Raw genomic sequence first — 22,412 nt, 5'->3', positions numbered from 1 at the left:
GTTACAGACTATCAGCCTTACTGAAGCCTTATGTTGTAAAAAATTTAAGGATTTTTTACATTTTACTGTTCAAAAAATACCAGATTTTGCTTATTATTGCAGATTTGTGTCTGACTTATGCTACTACAAAATAGTAATAATAATTAGACAATAAAAAAAAAGTACTTTAGTAGTCTTTACTCCAGTAACTTTTTACTTCTACTTGAGCAATTACTTTTTTGGAAGTGAAAATACTCTCTTTGGAACTAATCTACTCACCTCTGCACAGCAGTGACGTGCGGTCAGGGGAGGCAGGTGAGGCAGTGCCTCACCAGCCATCATGGAAAGAAAGAAAATATATAATCATAAAGTAATTTAAATTGTTATATTCATCCGGTGGTTTGTACTAAAAAATATTTATTTTTCATGTAGCTTCACCAATTTCGATTTTTATTTGTTCAAAATCGCTGAATTTTCTTATTTTCCCATTCAAATGCTTGGAAGCGATGCCGGTGAGGCAGCAGCGAGCTCTGCCTCACCTTGGATTGCGCAACCCCTGGCTCTGCGCTGGCTGCTAAGCGGAGAGAGCATGTTGCTGTACGGCGTCAATAAAATGGTTTAAACAAATTTAATATGTGAACTTATTTCCAATAATTTAGCTTATGTATATAATGTACAGTGCTTTTTGTCACCAACTGTGTTTGTGTAACGTGTTTCGTGTAATGAGCGATTATAAACGGCAGAGAACAGGTTCGAGGTGAGGCAGGCAGTTCTCTTGCCTCATGGCAGGGGGCGCTCAAGATCCCAGACGTTCGTCTTGTTCACTCCTCAACTGCCGAGTAAGTGACAGCGAGCTAGGCTAAACGATTCGGGAAGCAAGTCAAGTGCAGCGATAGATTATAATAGAGATAGTGATTTTTTTCCTCTCGCTTATCCCGACTTTCGACATGGATGACTACATTACAACACTAAAAAAGTTTTCTCAAGTGGACTTTCAATCAAAGCAGGTAAGACAGTAATAACATTTATTTTGTTTTGTTTTTTAAGGAAATGTGTGTTTTGTGAGCTACAGTTTGTATGTGTAAGAATGCAGAAGTGAAACATAACCTGTAAACTGCTGTCAATCTATGCATCTATTTGCAAATCTGATTCTGATGACGTCAGTGCCTCACCAGCTATGAACCTCACCGCACGTCACTGCTGCACAGTTACACATACAAATAAAAACAGGACTCTCAAACATTAAAAGTTGTTTTATTATAAAAAGAAAACTGACAAATTCAAAGATAAATCAAAGAGAAAGTAAAATCTTGTCTCAATCATTAAAAAAAAAACACAAGTTAAAGACAATTTAGCAACTCTGGCACAGGAAGACAAAAGTAGCCAAGTGGCATTTGCAAAATAAACCAAATAGAAAACCTCTTTCCACTAACAAACTGTACAAAATGAGTTATTGTATAAATAATAAAATGTTCACAAACAGGGAGGTTTACGAGCCCAATGGATTTTCAGAATGCTTCACAAAAATGTTCAATGTGGAAAGTTCAACAATACTACCTTGAGCTAGACTTTGATCAATAAAGGGTGCAGAGAGTAAAATTTCAGACGATCTGCTGGGACGTGAGCCTAGACATTCTTTTACTCGGGGAGAATAAAAATCAGTATTGTTTGTTGTAAATCCCTCAAAACAAGCAAGTCACACAAAATGCCGGGTTTCACCATCATGTTACCATAGCAGCTGCAACAAGACATAAACATGTGCTTTACAGCGGATGTTTTGTTCTTTATAGCCACTGCGGTTTCTCCAGCCTTCTCATAAAGAGAGGTGGAGCAAGTTGAGAATTGGGCCATAAGATCTCCCTACATCCTAAGCGATGGCTGATCCACTAGGAAAATAACCATATCTGAGAAAACAGATGTGTAGCATTGTGAAATCCAGACTGGACAACCTAAAACCACCTGCTTGGAAATCCTATCTTAGCAGCGAAACAATTTGAAACTATGAAATAAGCCACCAAATTAACTTTAGGATGGATTTTTTTTTTCTTTAAAAGAGCATTTGAAATATTAGTAAGTGCAACAAATTCTTTTTATATCTTAAATTGTGTGTACTATCTACAAAATTAGTTTGAGTATTTATTTTTTCTTATAATGCAATCAAAAGACACATTCATTTACAAATATTACAACTTCTTCTTGTAACATTTTCTCTTGTAAAAAAATAAAAAAAATAAATAAACACTGCTTTGCAACTAACACATGGTCATTTCATAGTTTCAAATATCACGGTTTATGTATTAAAAGTGGTGGCTAAAACATGGAATAGCAGTTATTTGGATATTTCCTTCATGGTGCACTGAATCTGAAAACTTGATAGTCACGATGTTATCTGGACAGGTCATAAATCATACAACAACAAAAAAAAATCAATGAATCACACAAGATGAAACACAATAGAATGGTAAAGAGAGAGCAAGTAGAAAGAGAAAAAAAGGCTATTTACAAAACTAACTTTTGTGTCTGAAAACTGTCTGTTTAACACCATGAAGAGCAAAAGCTGTTTTCCTCCTGGATGTGTGTTGAACCCCCCATAGATTCACCAGTGTGTCTGCGTGCACTCAAAAGCTCTCCTATTTACAGTACGGGGAAAGTCCACCCTACAATTGCTTTAAAAAAATTAATCAAGAGGACATTTCTTAGATGCATCGTCTTCATAGGTCTGCAAAGGAAATAATAAATTGGCTTTACCTGTGGTCATAATTTGGAGCATGACTGCACACTTGTCTTATTTCTAATATCTGAGTTAATCCAATTTTTAAAAATGTATTTAAAAAAAAAAAATGGAGATGGCTACGTCTTTGGTTGCAGAAACATAAAGCAGGAAAACAGCTAAAAGTTAATATCATAAGAAAGACCAGGACAGAATCAGGATAATGAAACTGTGAAGCCTTGAGGCAGACGTCATCTGCCTCGAAAGATGAATGATTAAACAGGAGCATAAACCAGCAGCGACTGATGTGATAACTAACTAGACGGGATGCAAAGAAGCCTGTTGCCATTTTCATAGTATATACAAATAAAAGTCAATTCAGTGAGAAATCAGGCAGTAAATCCAGGAAAGGATCATTAAGGCTTTGCTAAAAATGTTTAGTTTTTTTTTTTTTTTGCAGAATTTTGGATCTCTCACAAATTCATTCAGACTTGCAGTCTGACTAAGGCTGTAAGAATCGTCTGTAATGGCACTTCCATGGTCTGGAGAGCAGTCCTTTGTAAAAACCACTACTTACTATCTACATATCTACAGTTCTGGTGTCTACAAATTTACAGGTCAACATATTTGAACAGACATGGTGACGTAAGCTTCACTTCACTCGATGTGCTGACCGGTATTTGAACACCGCTACACTGAGCAGGACGAATCGCTTGGATCAGAACAACATTTAAGTCAGTTTGGTTGAGCTCTCGGCTCTGAACAGCTCTCTACAAACAGCTCGGATACAATATGAGGACAGACAGGCGACACAAGGCTTGGAACGGAAATTTTTCATGAAAGTAAAACAAGAGAAATCTTGATGTGAACAAGAGAACAGCCTCAAACCATTCGAAGAGGAAACTAACATCTAGTCTCTGTGAAGAGATAAACTCTACAGCTAAAATCTAACCAAAGAATATTTAAACAAAAAAAGGCAAATCTTTTCAGCAACAAACAAAACAAGAGAAACAACAACAAAAAAAATAAAAACAGAAAAAATATCTTTCTACAAACTAAAAACTCACTGACAGAATCAAACTCAGATGACAGCAGCATTGGAAAAAAAAAGACTTATCACTCCCTTTCCTATCAGACTAAACCATTCGGTGGGATTTTCTAAGTCTTTCATTAATTTTCCCTCATCACTTTTACTAAACTACTCTTTAATTTAGTAACTGCATTGCTCTTTTTACACATAATATCTAACTGCTTCTTTCTAAAGCATGTTCACCTAACCCCTGGGACAGAGGTTAAATTAAAAGATACCTGATGGCAGCTGCAACAAAACCGCTTAAAACCACTTCTCAGAGATAGGCATGGGCCCTGTGAGAATATAAAGCTGAGCAAAAATGACACGGTTTCATAGGTATTGAAAGACAAAATTAATACATGTAAAAAAATTAAATTAAATTAAAAAGCATAGAGAAATTGGCTAACAGCAACACTCTTCAGAGTGGAATTTGTTACAGAGGGAAGAAGACTCAAACTTAGCAATCTTTAGTATCAGTAAAGCATTTATAAATTAAATCTTAGGAAGTGCAAAAGGTTTCAGAAGCTATTATTTCTATTTTAGCTATCGAGTCCTGTCTTCTGTTCATTCTGGAAGCTGCTTTTAAACAGGCTGTGAGAGACAGCAGGAGGACTAAATGCATCATAGCAATGTTGCTCTGTTTTATTAACCTGAATTTGACATGAAGCATCCTGTACTTAGAAATGTTGCCATCCCTTTGGAAGCCTCACAGTTAAGGTAACAGCCTGCAATCTTTAAGTAACTCTTAATGCGGAACAGCACCTTTTTGTTCCTGACACTGGCAAGACGAATAACTAATTTAAGATGCTAAACGCAGCTTAAAATGTTCTACCTTCAGTAATTTAGATTTTTTTATGAATATAATCGTAAAACCCTGCTCTACAGAGGCTCCTTTATTATGCAATATGATGTTGGGTCTGTAAATATTATAAATAAACAATAACCGGCCACACAAAAAAACTACAAACTGACAAAACTACTGCTAGCTGGTTAATTACATGTGGAAAGGCTAACATGGGAGACTGCTATGCTAACTATGCCATTTCTGCCATTTGGCTCTTTATAAATAAAAGTTGAGAGGCTGGCAAGCTAATATTTTTAGCTAATGAGCCAGGTTAGCTGTCATGTTAGCAAAACTGTACATAGCCGTTTATTCACCAATAGACACTTAGATCTTGGTATATGTGGAATTTTGTTTCAATGTAATACCTTCAATTAAATTGATTTTTGGCTAATATGCTCAATTTGCAGCAAGATGTATTGGGAGCCTGACAAGCAATTGTTAGCCAGTTAATTAGTGATGTTAGTTGCTGTGTTAGCTTGACTGTACCGGGATGTTTGTTGCTAAATTTCATTTTAAAACAATAGCTACTTTAAACACCTTTTTTCAAAAAAGTCTAAAAATTTGTTCCTACTTATGGCTATGACACACTTATTGCAGTGATCACTATATGCTGAAAAACTGTCCTTTCTTTAGCGTCAAGATTCGATGTTTGATTGTGAAACCGTGACTTTGTAAAATCGAATAACAATAAACATGATGATAGCCCATGCCTACTCATTGACAAAAATATGTGATGAGATTGCAATCTAATATACCAGGATGACTGTCAAAATGAACACAAGTCACTTTGAAGTTTCTTTTAGCTGATAAATACACGACTGGAAGCCACTAAGTTTTCAAAAACCAAAAGAGTCACTTTAGAGAATCCATTAGTGTGTAAGGTCAAAATTTGTAAGTCCATTTTAACTTGTCTTTAAAGACTACAACATTAAATAACTTCTTTTTCATAAATGTACGCTTCAATGATTAAAAACTCCAAAAAAATAGAACTATGATTTGAATATAAATATAAATAATCGATTGTCTTTTGTTCCGTTATGGTCTAAATAAACAAAAACTATGAACAGTCAACGTTATTTTCAGGCGTGTGTGAATAGAAATCTCTGCAGCAGTAACAAGAAGAAGTAGCTTTAAACGGTTTACCCCCCACAGTTAGAATGACTCCACACATCAGACCAGCAAAAAGTTTTGAAATCTGTACAAACTGCTGCTGCAAATAGAATGTCAAACAACAGACATCGAAAAAAATAAAAATAAAAGTTTGCATATTTTACACAAAAAAATAAAAGACACATTGTGTTTCAACTCTTCCTTGAATCACTCTGAAACATCCAGAATGCTTTTTTTTTTTTTAAAAATAAGAATTCGCTATACCACTTGCACAAAAATAATGGTCTGTGTCATTTCTTCCCCTCCTATTTCTTTTGACATTTTTCAACAACGTTGTTATTTTTTTTTCTTTTTCAGTTATCAAAATAGACCCAATCTTCTTTGAAGAAGGTTCCCACCTTTGGTTGGTCAACTCGTGAGGACGTGAGCTGAAGAGTCTGATGAAGTTAATTGTTGTCCTTTTTCTTAAACAAAAAAAAAAGAAAAGAAAGAAGAGCAAAAACAAAACAAAACAAATAACAATACAGACACACACACATTCACGCCCACAAGTACAAACAAGCACACTCACTGGCACACACGTGTTCCTTTTGTTATCCGTGTTCAAGTCCCGGTGATTGGTTATGGTTGAGATCTCTTCCAGCTTAATCCTGTTTTGGTTGGATTTGTTTCTTGCCCTGCGGCTTCTCATTGGTGGGAGCTGGAAAGTTCACAACACAGTGTTGATACTTTTGAGGTGCTCAGCAAACAATATGCATAAGATATAATCTCTAAATACTACTTTAAATAAATAGCCTCAATTGCAATCACTCTTTTTTTTTCTTTGTCACTTTTTTATAGCGATAAAAATCTAAAAAAATACTCCGTTTTTTATTCTAATAAGTAAACAACATCCAGAGCAGCCAGTGCGATGCACAACGCCGGGCCCTGGACATTTTCCCACCTCAGCTTCACTTGGTGTGTTGGTAGGAGTAGTTTGTATGTTCTGCCGGATTCTCCATGGCGACCTGCTGCTGCTGACCACCGTTCTCCTGACAGGAAAAAGTAAGACAAGATGTGTTGCAATAAAAAAAAAAAAATCTATTTTAAAAATCCTGAAATGAGCTGCATTTGTTCATAAATTAAATGTGCTGAATTCTGTTGAGTGGAGGATTATTATTTGTCTCCATATTACATTTTAGATCAGCTATGAATTAGAGGCATCGCAGAGCACTGTTTGTGTGAAAGTCATAGCTGACATTGCCAAAAAAACCTGAATATTCAGAGATTAAAATATATAAATAAGGGCTTTATTTTATTATTATTATTATTGTTTATCAGAAAATAAAAAGGACGTTATAAAACTTTTACCATTTGCCTAAAAAGAGGGTTCAGTGTGTCAAAGCATTCCATATAAAACAATAGAAAAAATAAAATTTATTTTTCAATCTCACATTTCAATCCATTTTTTAAATTTTTTTTTCATGTTGGTTTGCAACTTAATATTTCGATTTTGTACTTTAAAGTTTGCTTGCATTATATTTTTAAATTCACACAAAACACCCAATTTTATCAAGTCAAAAACAAATAATATTACTTTTGATATTATTTATTTGAAAAATAAATACATTGTTCAAATAAAAATTAGGTGAAAAATTATGTTAAAATTAATCGTTTATTCAAAAATTAGTAAATTATTTGAGAGAGAAAATAGTGCCAAACAGAAAACCTTTTATTACAGATTTCTAATGGGACTCTAATCTATTGGTAAATCCAGTATAGGTCATACAGCAAAAATCTTTAAATACTGTCCATGAGCGTAACAAGTTCATACATGAGCAATCAGTGGAAAGTGTGTCATACCTCTACTGGGACATTGGAAGGAGGCACTGGGGTGTACTGGGGGATATAAGTCCCCTGCATAGTAGTGTTGGCTGGAATATACTGTAAGGACGACAGGAAAACATGAATAAAAGACAGGAATAAATGATGTCAGGATGTCAGGACAGGAAGCCACTGGTTCTGTGCCATGAGGATGTGAAAGTGATACTGACTGTGCCCGTGCTGCCCAGAGACAGGTGGCTTAATTGCTGAGTGAGAGGCCCCATCATGGACGTGGGCTGGATGGACATGGCATGCTCCATTGTCGGGGTTAGCACTGTACCCTGCGAATGAACAGATGCACCAACACTCAATCAGCCTGTCTCCATTAACCTGGCACAACGTTCACTTTAAATAGTCAGAAAGGACAAAGCAGGGCTCCTGTACACAGTGAACAGCTGATAACTGTTCATAACTGGGAGCACATACAAAAACAACACTGAACAGTGGACATTCTGAGATTAGATCAGACAGTTCAGAGAAAATGTATTTTTCAAACTTGCTGATTTTGCTTTTGCCTTTATATTCAACTTTACACTGCTCCTGCCTCTCCCTGTCGTCATTCAGCTCTTTCTCTTGACCTTTCAGACTTCCTCTGTGTTAAACTGTGCAACAAATGAATGGAGCAAAAGATTGTCTTCTGTGAGATACTCACAGCTGGCTGCATGAGGTATGACTGGTGGTGCATCCAGGACGGGCTGTGTACCTGTAATTATGAGAAACGATAACAAAACTCATTTGTGCTTTTCGTCTGTTACAGTCACCCTTTGAGGTGTGCTATAAAAAAAGCAGAGGGAGAGGAAGAACTTGAAGAAATGCAGCTCTATTGCCTTATATAATGTGAATTTAACAGGGGATTCAGGTCAGACGTGACAAAAACAAGACTATAAAGCTAAAAACAATAATTATCTTGATGTGTCTCACCTGGTAGGAGGAGACAGGAGAATGCATGTAGGGCGAGAGAGAGGTCTGGGCAATCATTCGGTTTGGAGCCAGACTGTAGGGTGAGGAGTAGAAGCTGTCGAACAGACAGAAGATGGTGAGAACAATGCACGTTTTGCAGGTAAATCAGCAATATTTGAAGGTTTCTGCGCCGGCCAGCAGAGGGCGACCTTTCCCTGCAGCTCGTCAGCCGTGTTTATTTTACTGTAGGGCTGGGGCTGTTTTCTGTCAGTCTGTGCATACCACTCACTCACCCATTCTGTAAGGCTGTTGGGTCATACGCTAGCGTCATTCCTCCCTGGGAAAACAACACACAGGATTCAGAACCAGTGAGGTCATGCAAACACTGGTGCGAAACAGCATGTACTCAAAGAACAGCCAGCTAGCACGGAAAGTGTAATTTAAAACAAAACTTTAGAAAAAAAAAAAAAAAAATCTGGCTTCAAGTTCCTAAGGAGGCAGACGATTAACGCTTTGGCTGAGTTACCGTATCTCCGTCTCGACCCCAGGGCCTTCCATTATGGAGATACTTCCCCTGGCTCTGCCTCTTCTTCTGGCCCCCGTCTGCAAACTTGCATAATAAGGGCTCTGTGGGTGCTGAGAAAGCAACAGATCAAACAAGTAAGTGAATTCAGTAATCACAGCAGGGAACAAAAACAAAACATCGTGTTTGTATAGTACAAAGCAAACACTCCACACACCGAGCAGTCCTGGAGGAGTCTTGATGAATTTGCCATTGAAATGCTGAATTATGGCCTCACACTTCTCTGTGGACTCCATTCTGAAACAAAAAAGGTCCGATTGAACTCCCACTGCAGAAATCTGTTCGCATTACATGTGCAAATTACCTTGCTCAACCAGCACATTTAAATTCAGACAGAAAAGCCTCACCTTGCAAATCCCACGCCACGGCTGGTCCCGTTGGCGTCCCGGAGGATCCGCGTGGAAATGACCTGGCCGAAGGACTTCAGCATGTTTTCCAGCTCTTGCTCGTCCATGGACACCGGCAGGTTGGAGATGTAGAGGTTGGTGGGGTCCTGCTCTTGTTGCTGCACAGCAAGATCGGTTTTTATGAACCATTTGAAAGCATCAGGACTTGATGTTTAAGGCATGATCATTAAAAACGTTTCATTTGGCTTCAATGTAATTTGGGGCAGAAGGAGAAAAGCTCCAACTTGTTCACTTTTGACACAAACTTCAGTACATTATTTAAAGATTTGTAAAAAATATTTAAAGTTTTTTGGCACTACTAGCCTTTATACATTAGTACTTCAGTTACAGCAAGTCTTGTAGTTATAAAGTGAACTTAACTGCAGACACACTGGACAGAGAGCTGACAAGATACATTTTCAGGTAATGCCAAAGATTCTCAGATCATTCTCAGTTTCATTTATGGCTGGGCTTTGACAGCCATAAATGGCTATCCCTAAATTGTAAATTTAGGGATATTGTCCTGCTGCAAGGTGAACCTCCTATCCAGTCTTGTTTCTTAGAGCATCTGACAGGTTTTCCTCTCAGGACTGTCCAGTATTTACCCCCATCCCAGTGATCTTGCCTCTACCGCGTCTCATAGTGGGGATGGTGAACTCAGGATGATGTGCAGTGTTATATTTGACATCTGTTTACTAAGCGGATACTACGTTGTATTTATAGGCAGAGCTGCACAATAATTCAAACCACAGTTGTGACTACATGTCAATGTATGAAGTAGCTCCACGCAAAAGACAGCTTGGATGCAGTTCTCAGTTGGGTTTTACATTTCCATCTACAAGCATGCAAATCCTGCATGCCAATAACTGATGCATATATTTAGTTTAGCTATTATATCACATGTTTTCCTAATATTTCCTAATCTTTTTAAGCGTATCAGAGTAAAGTGGGTTGAATAAAATAGACACATATTTTGAAAACCATGCACCGTTTTCCTCCCTCTTTGTGTCGACGTATCACGTGAACTTCCAATATTATACACTGAAGCGTATGGATATTTTAAAGTGCTTCATTTTTGATGTAGCAATAACTTTTGAGTACTTTCAAAAATCTTTCAGAATGCATTTGGATTCCCAAATGCAAGATTCCTGTCATGTCGCTACAAAGATTTTTGTCCTGGCAGCCATGAGACCTGTCGTCTCATCAATGTCTGCTGCTTCTCCTGGTCCATTAAAGTTTCATCGTATCTCTGCTCCTTGTCAATTTTGTTCCAGGATCCGATATGGATGAACTGTTTTAAGCTAGTTTTACCTGATCGATAAAACTTAAAACTGCATAATTTTTCACCCGAGACTTCCCATTAGTCACTGCCTCATCCTGCTGCACACTGAATAACTTAACATTCACAGCTATGAATGTGAAAGAAAAAAAGGCACACTTCTTGGTACAATTTTGTTTAAATGGGGAGATCTTGAAAGCAGTAAATAAATCAAGTATGGAGACTATTCATTTTTGAAGGCAATAGCTTGAAAGTGAAACCTTGTGTGACTGTGCAGAAGCCCACAGGAAGCCAGGCATGAAGTTTAAGAGTTCACAGAGCAACAGGAGCCTGGCAACCGGGAGAAAAGAGGCTGGACTAAAAAGACAGGAAGGGAAAACAGAGAGTGAAAGAAGAGGATAGGGCAGAGAGTGGGTGGGGGAAATGAGCAGCTCAAAGGACTGATATTTTGTACAGAAAGAGACGACAAACAGGATGGGATGTAGTCGATGTCTGGAGTGATTTAGGTAATTAAAACTGGGAATGACAGACAAGAGCAAAACAGGAAGGGAAGACAGATGAGCCTCTACCGATCAGCAGGCTCCTGCCTTTCATCTAAATCTAATATATTTCCACCATTCACCATCAAGCCTCCTCTCCTTGCTGCTAAATGATATATGATTACCCCGCAACCACAAATAATAAAGGCTTCTTTGTGGAATGAGCAAATTGTCAAGAGATGCAGTTGGAAACCATATGAACTGGAACGGTGAAAGCAGCAAACAGGAGAGGACATGCAGCATCCCTCACTAATGCAGGTCTGCACGGCAGAAGTTGACAGAGGTGTTGACATGACGCCGCAAAATTCTGAAGAATATTCATAGCATGGAGGCGTCTCGGCAGCTAAACGGAAGTGTTTTCTGTTACTTTAGTCCCTCAGGATGCTTGTTACATAAAAGGTCTGAGTTCAGATGAAACTTTTGTTTACTGTTCCCCAGCCTAAAGTGAAAGCGAAGACTCGTTTCACGTTCACACACAAACTCATCCCCGTCGTCGCTGTTGTTCCAGGCCATCTCTCAGCCGCATCTGTTAAGGTGTGCCTCTAAGCTGACAGATTTGCCGGCTTGCGTTTAGAGCAGCGTGTGTGACGTCTCAGTTTGAAATGGGAGGTGCAGGGAGGTAAGAATGGGTCTATTTATAACTTTACCATTGTTCTGCTGCCCCGAAGCATGCAGCTCCGCAGGGCTCGCCGCCGCGAGTCCCGGATCTCTCGTTCAGGGACTGAGCGTCCTCTGAGGTTAGCGACTGTAAGGTGTGGCTCGCCATGTTTGTGAACTGCACAGCTCAGCAACTATGGTGAAGGTCTGTGCAAGTGAAGCCGAACTTGATATCAAGGATGTCCTGATCAGGATTGTTTTTTTGTCTCTGATACCAAGGAGAGTCATTTAAGGATAAGCATTTGCTATTAGAGGTCCAGTCCAATTTTTCATTAAGTAGTGTTTAAAAATCAAAACACAAAATAAGATCTATAAAGTGTGTTGTCCATTTTTCTGAGGAAAAATTTATATGAATAGCAGTTTTTCCTTTTCTCTTTATAAACTCAAACATTTAGAGCACAAATTTAGAAATGAATGAAGATTTAGCTTCACTGAATTAATAATTAATTGTATAATAACCTTTTCTAAGAAATGTTAATCTTGTGGGCATAAGCAAAAATGCTGCTAACTTATCCTCAATTTGCACTGCTTGTATCTAAATACGCCAATCCAAAAGCCGTTCATCTTGGAAAAAAATGAACATGTCCTTCTCAATGTCTGGCATACTAAAAACTGATCCATTATGCCTAGAGGCACCACAATATCCCCATAGCATGATGCATGTGTCTCCATGCTTTACAATGTACCGTGGCTTCACTTGTTTAGGGCTTGTCTGATAAACTGCAAGAAGGATCTTCTAGACAATTCCCAAAGTTTACGGTTACTTGGTTTTGATTTGTTCCATTGGCACTTTTCATTTTCCCAACACCACATCCAGCTCATCAGATGAGATAATATGCAATATTGGTGTCACAAGACTATAATATGTGCAGAAATAATAAATTTAGCACTTTGGAAACAGCTCAGTTTCCAAAAACATGGGCATCCACGGTGTGGGAGTACCACCCATTACTCTTATTATGTTTACTCTGTTTTAAAAGCTGGCAACGTGAAAAGCTCTGAGTGGTATTTCACCAATCACGCAAAAATGCCAGTACATCAGACCAGTACGTCCCTACTTGATATTCATATTGTTTTTTCTTTGAACTGCAGTAACCCAGTGACACCAAGCAGCTATGTATATTTAGGTTATCAACACGTCTGACAGAGGGCACATGCTGACTGGGTGAGTCAAGTTTTGGTGTCCAGTTGCACTTGTCGAGTGCTAAGATATAGTGGATAGTGTGGCACTCTTACAGGGGAACTGCAGCAAACTTAGACACTGGATCTGGTTGCGGTGTACTGGTTCAGCTCACCTGGTCACATTGATCTCTGACGGTTTTAAAGAGCTGGGGTGAGGGAGACCCTGGTGTTACATTGCAGTGGGTTATGTTTGGGTTTAGGAAATGGGGAGGGGCTGGGACACTGGGATGGAGTGTATTAAGTGGTGGTGTCGGCCCCAGACCTGGGCCTGGACGATGGACAATGCCGGTTCTTTGTGCTTGTCCCATTGACAGTGGGTGTAGTGGCGCCCTCCCCAGGGTTTCCTCAAAGGGGAGCATGAGAGCCAGAGGGATCAGCTTAATGGGCCGACAAGAGTTGCTTTGACTGCAGACACTTTGACAAAGAGTTCAGAACAAGCGTTACAACTGGAGCAGGTTAGTGGCATACACAGGGTGTGAGGGGAAGCAAGAGGGGGAGAGAAAAAGATGAGGGAGGAAGAAGGTGAAAAGACAAAAAAAAATTGGGCTGGACGTCGGGAATACGAACAAAATCAACTGGTGAAATCAACAAAAACGTTGCTGCCAAAACCACTTTTAGGAGAAAACACTTCACTAAACACAAGATTTCAAGTTGTGCACTCGCCACCAGGATGATAGCTTCATGTAGCAGTGTCACTTTTATACAGCAGGGTTAAGAGGCGTGCACTGTGGATGAACAGAAATGAGTCTGTAAGTGAACACTGATCATCTACCTGTTTGGGGATCAACAAAGGCCTGTTTTAATTATGCTACCCTGAACCTTACACCCAATAGCACCATTACTCCAAACCCTCAATTTGGGGTTTGTGATGTTGGTGATAAAAATCTTTCAGAATTAAAACCATAATTATAAACTCAGTTTGAAACTTTATAGGTTTTGTGATTTTTATTTGTGCATCAGATTTTAAAAGTTGTACAAAAAAATTTAGTCTAAAAACTTAAAATATTACTCTGTTTGGAAGATTTAGTGTTTTGTATTTGTGGATTGTCAAAGGCAGAACTTTCTGATTTAAAATATATTCCAGTTAAATTTCACAGAAAATAAAGAGTTTAAACTTACTTAACTGAGAAATATTGCTGAGATTATCTAACAAATAAAAAGTATTTTACACACTCCCTGTACTGAAGGTTTAGGGTGACATAAAATACATTGTCACCCTACCTGGGTCTTTTTCAGGGACTAATATCTAACCAGCAAAATTGTCATGGAAACAGAAAGAGGATGAATGTTGGTCCTGGAAAATAATCTGGTTTCTGTAAAATCTTCCGAAGTTGGAAAGAGCTCTCAAGAGACAAACAAGTTGGATGTTAAGATCAACTGAGACTTTTATGTGACTTAGATTTTATACTTTATAAGAGGAGTTGCTATACAGAGCAGAGGAAGACCAGAATGATTCTTACTTTGGCCATCTGAGCCTGGACTCCGCTGGATTTCAGAGCTGTGACGGCTTTTTGTGCAGCAGCTGGACTGTCAAAATCCACAAAGCCATATCCTACAAAAAAGAGCAGCTGGGGTTAAGTCTACGGTCATTAAGACAAATCAAACCACCTTTAATCCTGCCAGATCAAAGACAAAAAACACAATGACAGCATTGATATTTTAGATTACCAGAGTTAAAAAATTTCAGTACTATACAAACCACTCCTAATTCATTTTTTCTTCCATCTGTGAAAAATGATCTTTATCAATAATTTTTCAAGATTTCCAAATATCTTTTAAATTTGTTCTTTGGGATTTTGAGGCAGATTAAGGCAATCAGACTCATTGGGAGCAAAATATGAAAAGGGATGGCGGTATACTTTTCTGTATACTATTCTGCAACTAATAGATACAACCAATGAAAAAAATTATATGAAGTAGTAATTTTAAGAGGCCTTATAATAAATGAAAGACATGGTTCACCTTTACATTTGTTGGTAGTTTTGTCCAAAATGGCTTTGGTGGAAACGATTTTGCCGTACCTTCAGGGAAAAACAGAAAACAGAATCAGTGACAGCTGAGGCGACTGAGACACACAGACAGGAATCTTCTCCTACAACATGCATGCCAACATTTCCACATTTCCTCAGGGTGCCAGACTACAGGTGTTCACATGAATGCGTACTCTGTCCTTCCTGTGAGCGACTCTGTCTCATAAATGCCATGATCTTCAGGGCTTACAGAAAACTTTCTGCGCCTCCGCCCTTCTGTCTACGTCGCCTCTTGGGGACTGTACAGTACCTCTATTCCTAGATCTTTCTCTTGAAAGACAGGAGACAGCACCTCAGGGACAAAAACTATTTGTTCCAACACCATCTTCATCAGACTCACGTAGGATAAAACATGAACACCTGGCTTGGAAATCCAGCTCTGCCTTTCGGGTATTTTTGGCCCAAATAATGCTTAGAAATGCTGCTTTAAAAAAACATATTTCTCTATTTTTGATTTACCTATGAAGATAAAAAGACAGATAGCATATTAAATATCCTGGTTTCTGTTCGTCTGCTGTGGTTGTCAACAGAAACAAAAACCAAAGGCCAATCCTTAAAGCAGTGGAATCAGTTACTGCATTAATGCTGTCTCATAAATATTCATGGTCTGAAAATTAGCTTAAAAGCAGTAATCTAAAGGCTTTAAGTGCAGCCTGATGGAATGCAGTGTTATAGGAGTGTCCGCCAGCTCTACAGCCTATTAGACCTGCCTTCGCCTTTAGCTTGTGCGGGAGGCCGGTGTTCCTCTGTTTGGGCGACATGGCGTCTGGGTGGAATGTACACTGAAACCTGATGCTTCACCCCTCCAGTTTGCTTTCCTTCCCACCACGTCCCCCTCCCTCCCTCCCTCATGCTGTTTTTCCACCCTCACGTTACAGCAAACTGCTGGGTCCTACGCTCCCGCCTCGTTGCAGCGGACATTTAACCGGATGACTCAGACCGGGCTAGACAGCTAAAACCTTGGTCACACAAGATGACACCTAGCTTTAAATTTAAACTGCAGGTACTTTTTTCCCCCTCTAGATTTCTGGGAAAAGTGGAGCTCAAAATCCTGTAAAACAGCTTTTATTTCCATACATGCCCATGCACTGGCAACATTCCCCTTCCTATTCTCAAGTACAAATGAAAACATTTCCTGTGTAAACTGAAAAAATGCTTGAAGATTCAGCGTTCCTGCTAAGTTGGGCTGCTGTTTTTGAGAGCTGCTTCACATTGGTGCTGCATGGAACTGATCATCTTCTGGCACCTGTGAGCAGGTATTTCAGTCCAGGATGATTGAACCACAAAGATTGGTTTCAGGCATGACTCAGACCGGGCTAGACAGCTAAAACCTTGGTCACACAAGATGACACCTAGCTTTAAATTTAAACTGCAGGTACTTTTTTCCCCCTCTAGATTTCTGGGAAAAGTGGAGCTCAAAATCCTGTAAAACAGCTTTTATTTCCATACATGCCCATGCACTGGCAACATTCCCCTTCCTATTCTCAAGTACAAATGAAAACATTTCCTGTGTAAACTGAAAAAATGCTTGAAGATTCAGCGTTCCTGCTAAGTTGGGCTGCTGTTTTTGAGAGCTGCTTCACATTGGTGCTGCATGGAACTGATCATCTTCTGGCACCTGTGAGCAGGTATTTCAGTCCAGGATGATTGAACCACAAAGATTGGTTTCAGGCAGACCTCATCTTATTGCTACAGTACTACCATGTTTAATCCTTCATAACACCCGGCCTCCTTGTTGGAATTTACCCCCAGCTTTAAACTGAATAATATTTCACGTTTAGACAAACATTTTGATCAGCCAATCACATTTTGAGCAGTGGTTAAGTTTGCATTGTTAAGGTATATCAAGGTTTTAAAAAGTTACATTAGAAGTTCACATCGCCCTGTTTCTTCAGCCGTCATAATGATTTGCCAGAGAAGGTGCCACTGTTTCTACCTGGATGGAGCAGCACAGCCCCTCCCCCGCCTGTTGCTACACACAGCCAATTAGCTGCTTAAACGAAGCCATCCACGTGTTTACTTCTCGTACAAAAATAAGACAAATCAGGTTGCTCCAAATAAATTCTGGTCACAAAAAACTAAAGCAGCAACAACTGTCACTAAATCAAATTACATGCCTGTTAATCAGCTGACTGTTATAAATTTCTCCAGGGCTCATTTTCAAGTTCCTTTTAAAGTTCATTCTTCAATTAAGTCTACTTCTATTTTCAGTTTTTATTTTCCATGTGACAATTTAACAGATACTGAAAACTAAGAGTGTTACATCTTAGAGTTGCTTTAGAAAAAACTTAAAAAGTTTGCTACTGCAACTGCAACCTGTATTGTGTCTCCTTCTGTCATAAAGCGGAGGCTGTAGATTTGTGAATTTATGTATTGACGTTTTTAGAAAGAAATCCCACAACTCTAATAGACACACTGCTTCATTGCTTTATAGCTTTCCACAATCATCTAGCTACTAAACAATGGTTATTACACATGAATATTTACACAAACTAAAAATAGTTTAACCAAAGATCAGCAAAATCTTTAAATCAGATGACCAGACTTCCTCAACAAAAATCCTCTGAAACGCACCACCACATCACATCATGACACTTCATGGAGGATCTAAGATGAAAATCAAATGTCAAAAATCTTATTCACATTTTTTTCACAGCAAATAAATGTGAACTTATGAAACAAAATGAATAACACTCAGTTTCATTCCCACATATTATGATAATAAAATATTTTAAGCATACAGAAGTCTTTGTACAGTTTTATGCATGTTACTTCTCTTTTCGTCCAATGTTCTTTACCTAAATTTAGTTTGATAAAACTAGTCTATTTCAAACAAATCAAACCATATGCAACATAAAGCCTTAATTTAGCAACTGAGTTAGGAGTGTGAAAATTCTACAATTTCAATGAAAATATGCCATGAATATTTACAGTATGAATATAATGCTGTAAAAGTACGTCTGTTCCAGATTTCTTCTGTTTTTGCTTTTTTGTCATGTTTAGATATTTCACAGACCGAACAAATTTTAATGTCATACAAAGGTAACCTGAGAAAGTAATCTGAGTAAATAATAAAAAAAAAAGTTTCCAAAGATGATTTTATGTTAAAGGCAAAAAGGTCTCCAAACAAATTAATTACGCCATTTGTTAAATACTGAATAAACTGAATTACCTACAAATGGAAACTGCCATTCAATTTCACTAGCCACACCAGACCCTAAATCCTGCTGGACCTCTGCAATAAAAAAAATCACTTATACAAAACCTGTCTGACAACATGAAGTAGGCTAACAGATCTTTATCAGCATAACTTCATGCCCCAATGAAAAGGAATCAAAAACACATGTGAAACACAGCAAATAACATGTTCTAGTTTGATTAAAGCCCCATTTCCAAAGCTCCAGGAACACCAATGAGAACCTATTATCCAAAAAGCAAAACAGGGAGCAGTGGTGACCGTACGTAGGAGTGTCAGGCCTACCAAACATCTGAAGCACTGCAGGTCTCACTCGCCTGAGAAAAGGTCAGTGTCTATGATTCAACAATCAGAAAGAGATCGGGTAAAAATGGCCTCCATGAGATTCAAAGATAAAAAAACACAGGGACAGCAGAGTGAACAAAGACTAGTGTCGAATTTGCCAAAGCAAAATCTTGATACTATCCAAACATTTAGGAAAAAAGATTCATTGGAATAATTAGACAACATCAACATTTTTGGAGGGTTTGTGCCCCATTACATCTGACATAAAACTAACACCATTAAGAACAAAGAACATTGTACCGATACTAAAGCATGGCCTCCAGGACCATGACTACTTGCTGTAACTTTGAGCCATGAAATCTGCCAGATACCACAGGAACAGAAATTTATGAAGGAGAATATTTAGTTTGAGATCTTAACCCGTTTAATCCCACCGGTAACAATTGTTGCCAGACATTTTTCCTAACTTCTGGGAGCTCTAGAACAATCGTTTTGACTTTTGCCAGCTAATTGAAGTTTTAAAATAAAATAATAATGTGTCTACTCTAAGCAATATCAATTTCATGTATCTAGTGTGAAAGGTCACATGACCAGACCTCTTTACTTTCTGCCTGTGACGCTGGAGGTAAATGTTAGTCACAAACCTGTACAAGAGGAAGCCAGTAAAATAAAATAAAATATTTTGAACATATGTTCTTTCAAGTGTCTTCTACTGATGTGTAAAGAAAATTGTATCCCTTCATTCGTCTTTTGATCATAAGAAGAGTGAATGTAAGCATGGCAACAATTGTTGCCGCTAGCATAATACATAGACAGCACTATGCTATGTGTCCATAGCTTTGCTGTTTATTTTTTATACCTTGCTGTTCCCACACAGCTTAAAACTATCAGATATTTTAGATGTTCCAGACCTGAAGGAACATCAAAATGATGTCTTCTACATCACTGTCATTCCCACAGTTGAACCCCTCCCTACCCTGTTTGTTATAACAGGTTATGCATGTCATGATTTTTCTTATTTTTTAATATGTCTAAATAGGCCACATTTGTGTAATTTAGACTATGCAGTTTCCCACCAGCAACAATTGTTGCCAAGTATAAAACCTACATTTTCACTAACATAACCAACATAAAATGTAATAATTCATAAATATCATGTGTTAGGGAGGTCCGAGGATTGAAATGCCTGCATTTATTTTGCAGGAAAAATTTTGGGATTAAACAGGTTAAGTAAAAGCACATTTGGGATGAGCATCAGGACAATGAAACTAAGCACAACAAACACCTCAGCGTGATTCAAAAACAAAATAAATGTCTGGCAGTGGCCTAGTCAAAGCCTGGACAAGATGCTGTGGCACAACCTTAAATAGCTAAATCATGGTTAAAAGATGCCCTCCATTGTGGCTTAGTTAAAGCAATTCTGCAAAGTGTTGTTAATGCCCCAATGAAACAGTCACCTATCTATCTCCGTATTTCTTTTTTATGCAAATATTTTTACTAGTACTTTTTTAAAAAACTGACTCTTATTTTTTTACTACTCATACTATTACAGGAGGAATATGTATTTTTTCTCCATTTTTTAAAATCATCTATAAGCAGTTCCTGGAGCTCCAACATAAATTTAATACCGACCTGTAATATTTTAACATTTTCAAGCTGAAATCTTCTTATTTATTTAATCTTTTTTCTGGTTAGCATTACAGAAGAGAATCAAATGTTGTTGTTTTTTTCAGGAACACCCAGGGAGTCACTAGGAGAGTTGAGAAGTGACTTCAGTCCCTCCGCACTTGAACACCAGCCCACCGCTCGGTGAAGGCCAAAAGGACTTAAAAGACAACCCTAGCCCATATATGGCCAGCTGACATTCTTTCCCAGCAGGCTTTCCAACCTTTTTCCCACATCATTTAAGACCCCCCTACTGGTAGGCACCTCTAAAGCTCCGTTCTTCTATTCACCTCTTTTCCACTCCACAAAGATGTTTCTGTAAGTCTGCCTCTACACTGAAGTTTCAGCATTTCATGCAGCAACCACAGATTTCACACTGGCTTTGATTGCTACTTTGATCAGACGTAAGCGTCACCATGCGCCATGTGATTCCACTCAGTCAGTTTAATATCTATATACGTCTGAATGTGTTACAATGTTGACTAAACCACAATAATTAGAAGGGGTGGGGCTGGCTGGCATACCAGACACACAGTGAAGCCAAGACTTATGAAATTTGTCCACACCTTTTCACAAACGGATTTGGTTTTCCTGTGAATGAATCCTGGAAATAATGCATGACTAAAGTTCACCTCTCTGATGTACAGTGTCGTTCTGACCTGCTGCCGCCGAAACCAGTTTGGGTGCTTTACAGCAACCTTTATCTCTGACTTTACATGCACACACAAATATGCAGGCTCGCTATTGTTTTAGAGCTGATTTTTTTAGTCCCATAGGGAGTATAATATTTGATCAAAAGTAAAAAACACAAGACACTGTACCTTTTTGGTGGCTCCTTTCCATGTTGCCCTCTGGTTTTGACTTAGGTTTCTATTATTTCCTGCTGAGTCTCAATTATTTTTCAGATCATGATTTATTTCTGTGTAATGAATAATAAACAAACTGATGCCTTGCAAAACTATTGAATCTTTTCACTTTTTGTCACAAACTCAAATTTATGTGATAGACTAACAGACGTAGTGCAGGGCTGTTAAGTGAAAAGAATAAAAATCTAAAAGGTGAGGCATAAATTTGCACTTACATGTTTTGCAGCTTTTAACAAACTTCCCTCCAGGTCTGCTCTACAGTTAACTTCATCAGTTTTCCCATTAACTCTAGACAGACATCCTGACTTTAGTGATGAAAATATTCCCACTGCATGATGCTGCTAGCATTGGCGTGGTATGTTTGGGTGATACACGTTATTGTGTATGTCAAACAAAAACTCTACTGTTTGAGCTTATCTGACCCGAACATCTTCTTCACATAATATTTGCTGTGTCACTCAAACAGCTGGTTGCAATTTGCAAACCGGGCTTCTTATGACTCAACATCATCAGTTGTTTCCTTCTGTCCACTTATCCAAAAAGGGCAGATTTTTTGCTGAGGGCATGTTGTCCTGTTAGGATATTCTTCCACCTGAGCTGTGGGTCTCCGTAGCTCTGCCAGAGTCATATTAGAGGCCTCTAAACTTTACACTTCTCCAAGCCTCATCTCTGACCTGTCTGCTGTGTTCACTGCTCTTCACGATGCTTTTTTGTTCACTGTTATCTAATAAACCACTGAAGTTTTCAGCTGGATCAGACTAAAGACATACAGGTGCATGTTATTTACAGATTAGGCCTCTGTTAAAAGCAGGGCTCAAAAAAGTTATTTTTTCTGATTGTTAAAAACAAATCCTCCATACATTGTGTTGTATGGAGGATCCCAATATAATACACAGAAAATTGTGGTTGTAATGTGGCGAATTATTAATAACTCCCAGTGTTATGAATAATTCAGAACGATACTGTTTCTGTGTTTTGTTCCATTCCTGCCTAAAGAGCTCTAGAAATGAAATCATGTGTCCAACAGATGAAGGGCTCAGTTCTGGACGGCACAGATGTGTTTCCTCGCATTGGGTTTCTGTGGGACTCTTTCTCTCATCCAGTATCAAAGTCAAAACTTGTTCCACTTAATGTGGACTGGAATGTACAATTAGGTTCGGTCACACAATAATGTGATTTATCATAAAGAGATGAAAAAAAAGCGTGCAGTGAGATAGCATCTTTGATATAAAAACGCTGAATGTCCTTCGTCACGCGGTACAACTT

General features: G+C 38.4%; 1 protein-coding gene across 2 annotated transcripts in view; it reads right to left on the bottom strand.

Moving 5' to 3' along the window:
* Positions 1 to 1,216: 1,216 nt before the first annotated feature.
* The window catches only part of LOC116710239 (RNA-binding motif, single-stranded-interacting protein 2-like), a 41,743-nt gene continuing 20,547 nt past the window's right edge, over positions 1,217 to 22,412 (bottom strand). For both annotated transcript variants that reach the window (XM_032549159.1, XM_032549158.1), the window contains exons 3-14: positions 15,067 to 15,125; positions 14,565 to 14,656; positions 9,409 to 9,566; positions 9,219 to 9,298; positions 9,005 to 9,114; positions 8,772 to 8,815; positions 8,500 to 8,593; positions 8,231 to 8,281; positions 7,749 to 7,859; positions 7,558 to 7,638; positions 6,659 to 6,746; positions 1,217 to 6,415 (exon numbers count right to left, since the gene is read on the bottom strand). In XM_032549159.1, coding sequence (XP_032405050.1) covers positions 6,666 to 6,746; positions 7,558 to 7,638; positions 7,749 to 7,859; positions 8,231 to 8,281; positions 8,500 to 8,593; positions 8,772 to 8,815; positions 9,005 to 9,114; positions 9,219 to 9,298; positions 9,409 to 9,566; positions 14,565 to 14,656; positions 15,067 to 15,125 — 961 coding nt within the window. In that variant the 3' untranslated portion in view covers positions 1,217 to 6,415; positions 6,659 to 6,665. The remainder of the gene's footprint in view (positions 6,416 to 6,658; positions 6,747 to 7,557; positions 7,639 to 7,748; positions 7,860 to 8,230; positions 8,282 to 8,499; positions 8,594 to 8,771; positions 8,816 to 9,004; positions 9,115 to 9,218; positions 9,299 to 9,408; positions 9,567 to 14,564; positions 14,657 to 15,066; positions 15,126 to 22,412) is intronic.

Source organism: Xiphophorus hellerii, chromosome 20 (assembly GCF_003331165.1).
Source record: "Xiphophorus hellerii strain 12219 chromosome 20, Xiphophorus_hellerii-4.1, whole genome shotgun sequence".
NCBI classification, from domain to species: Eukaryota; Metazoa; Chordata; class Actinopteri; order Cyprinodontiformes; family Poeciliidae; genus Xiphophorus; species Xiphophorus hellerii.
Note: the sequence above shows the minus strand (reverse complement) of the source record. Positions and strands in the feature narration are given on the sequence as shown.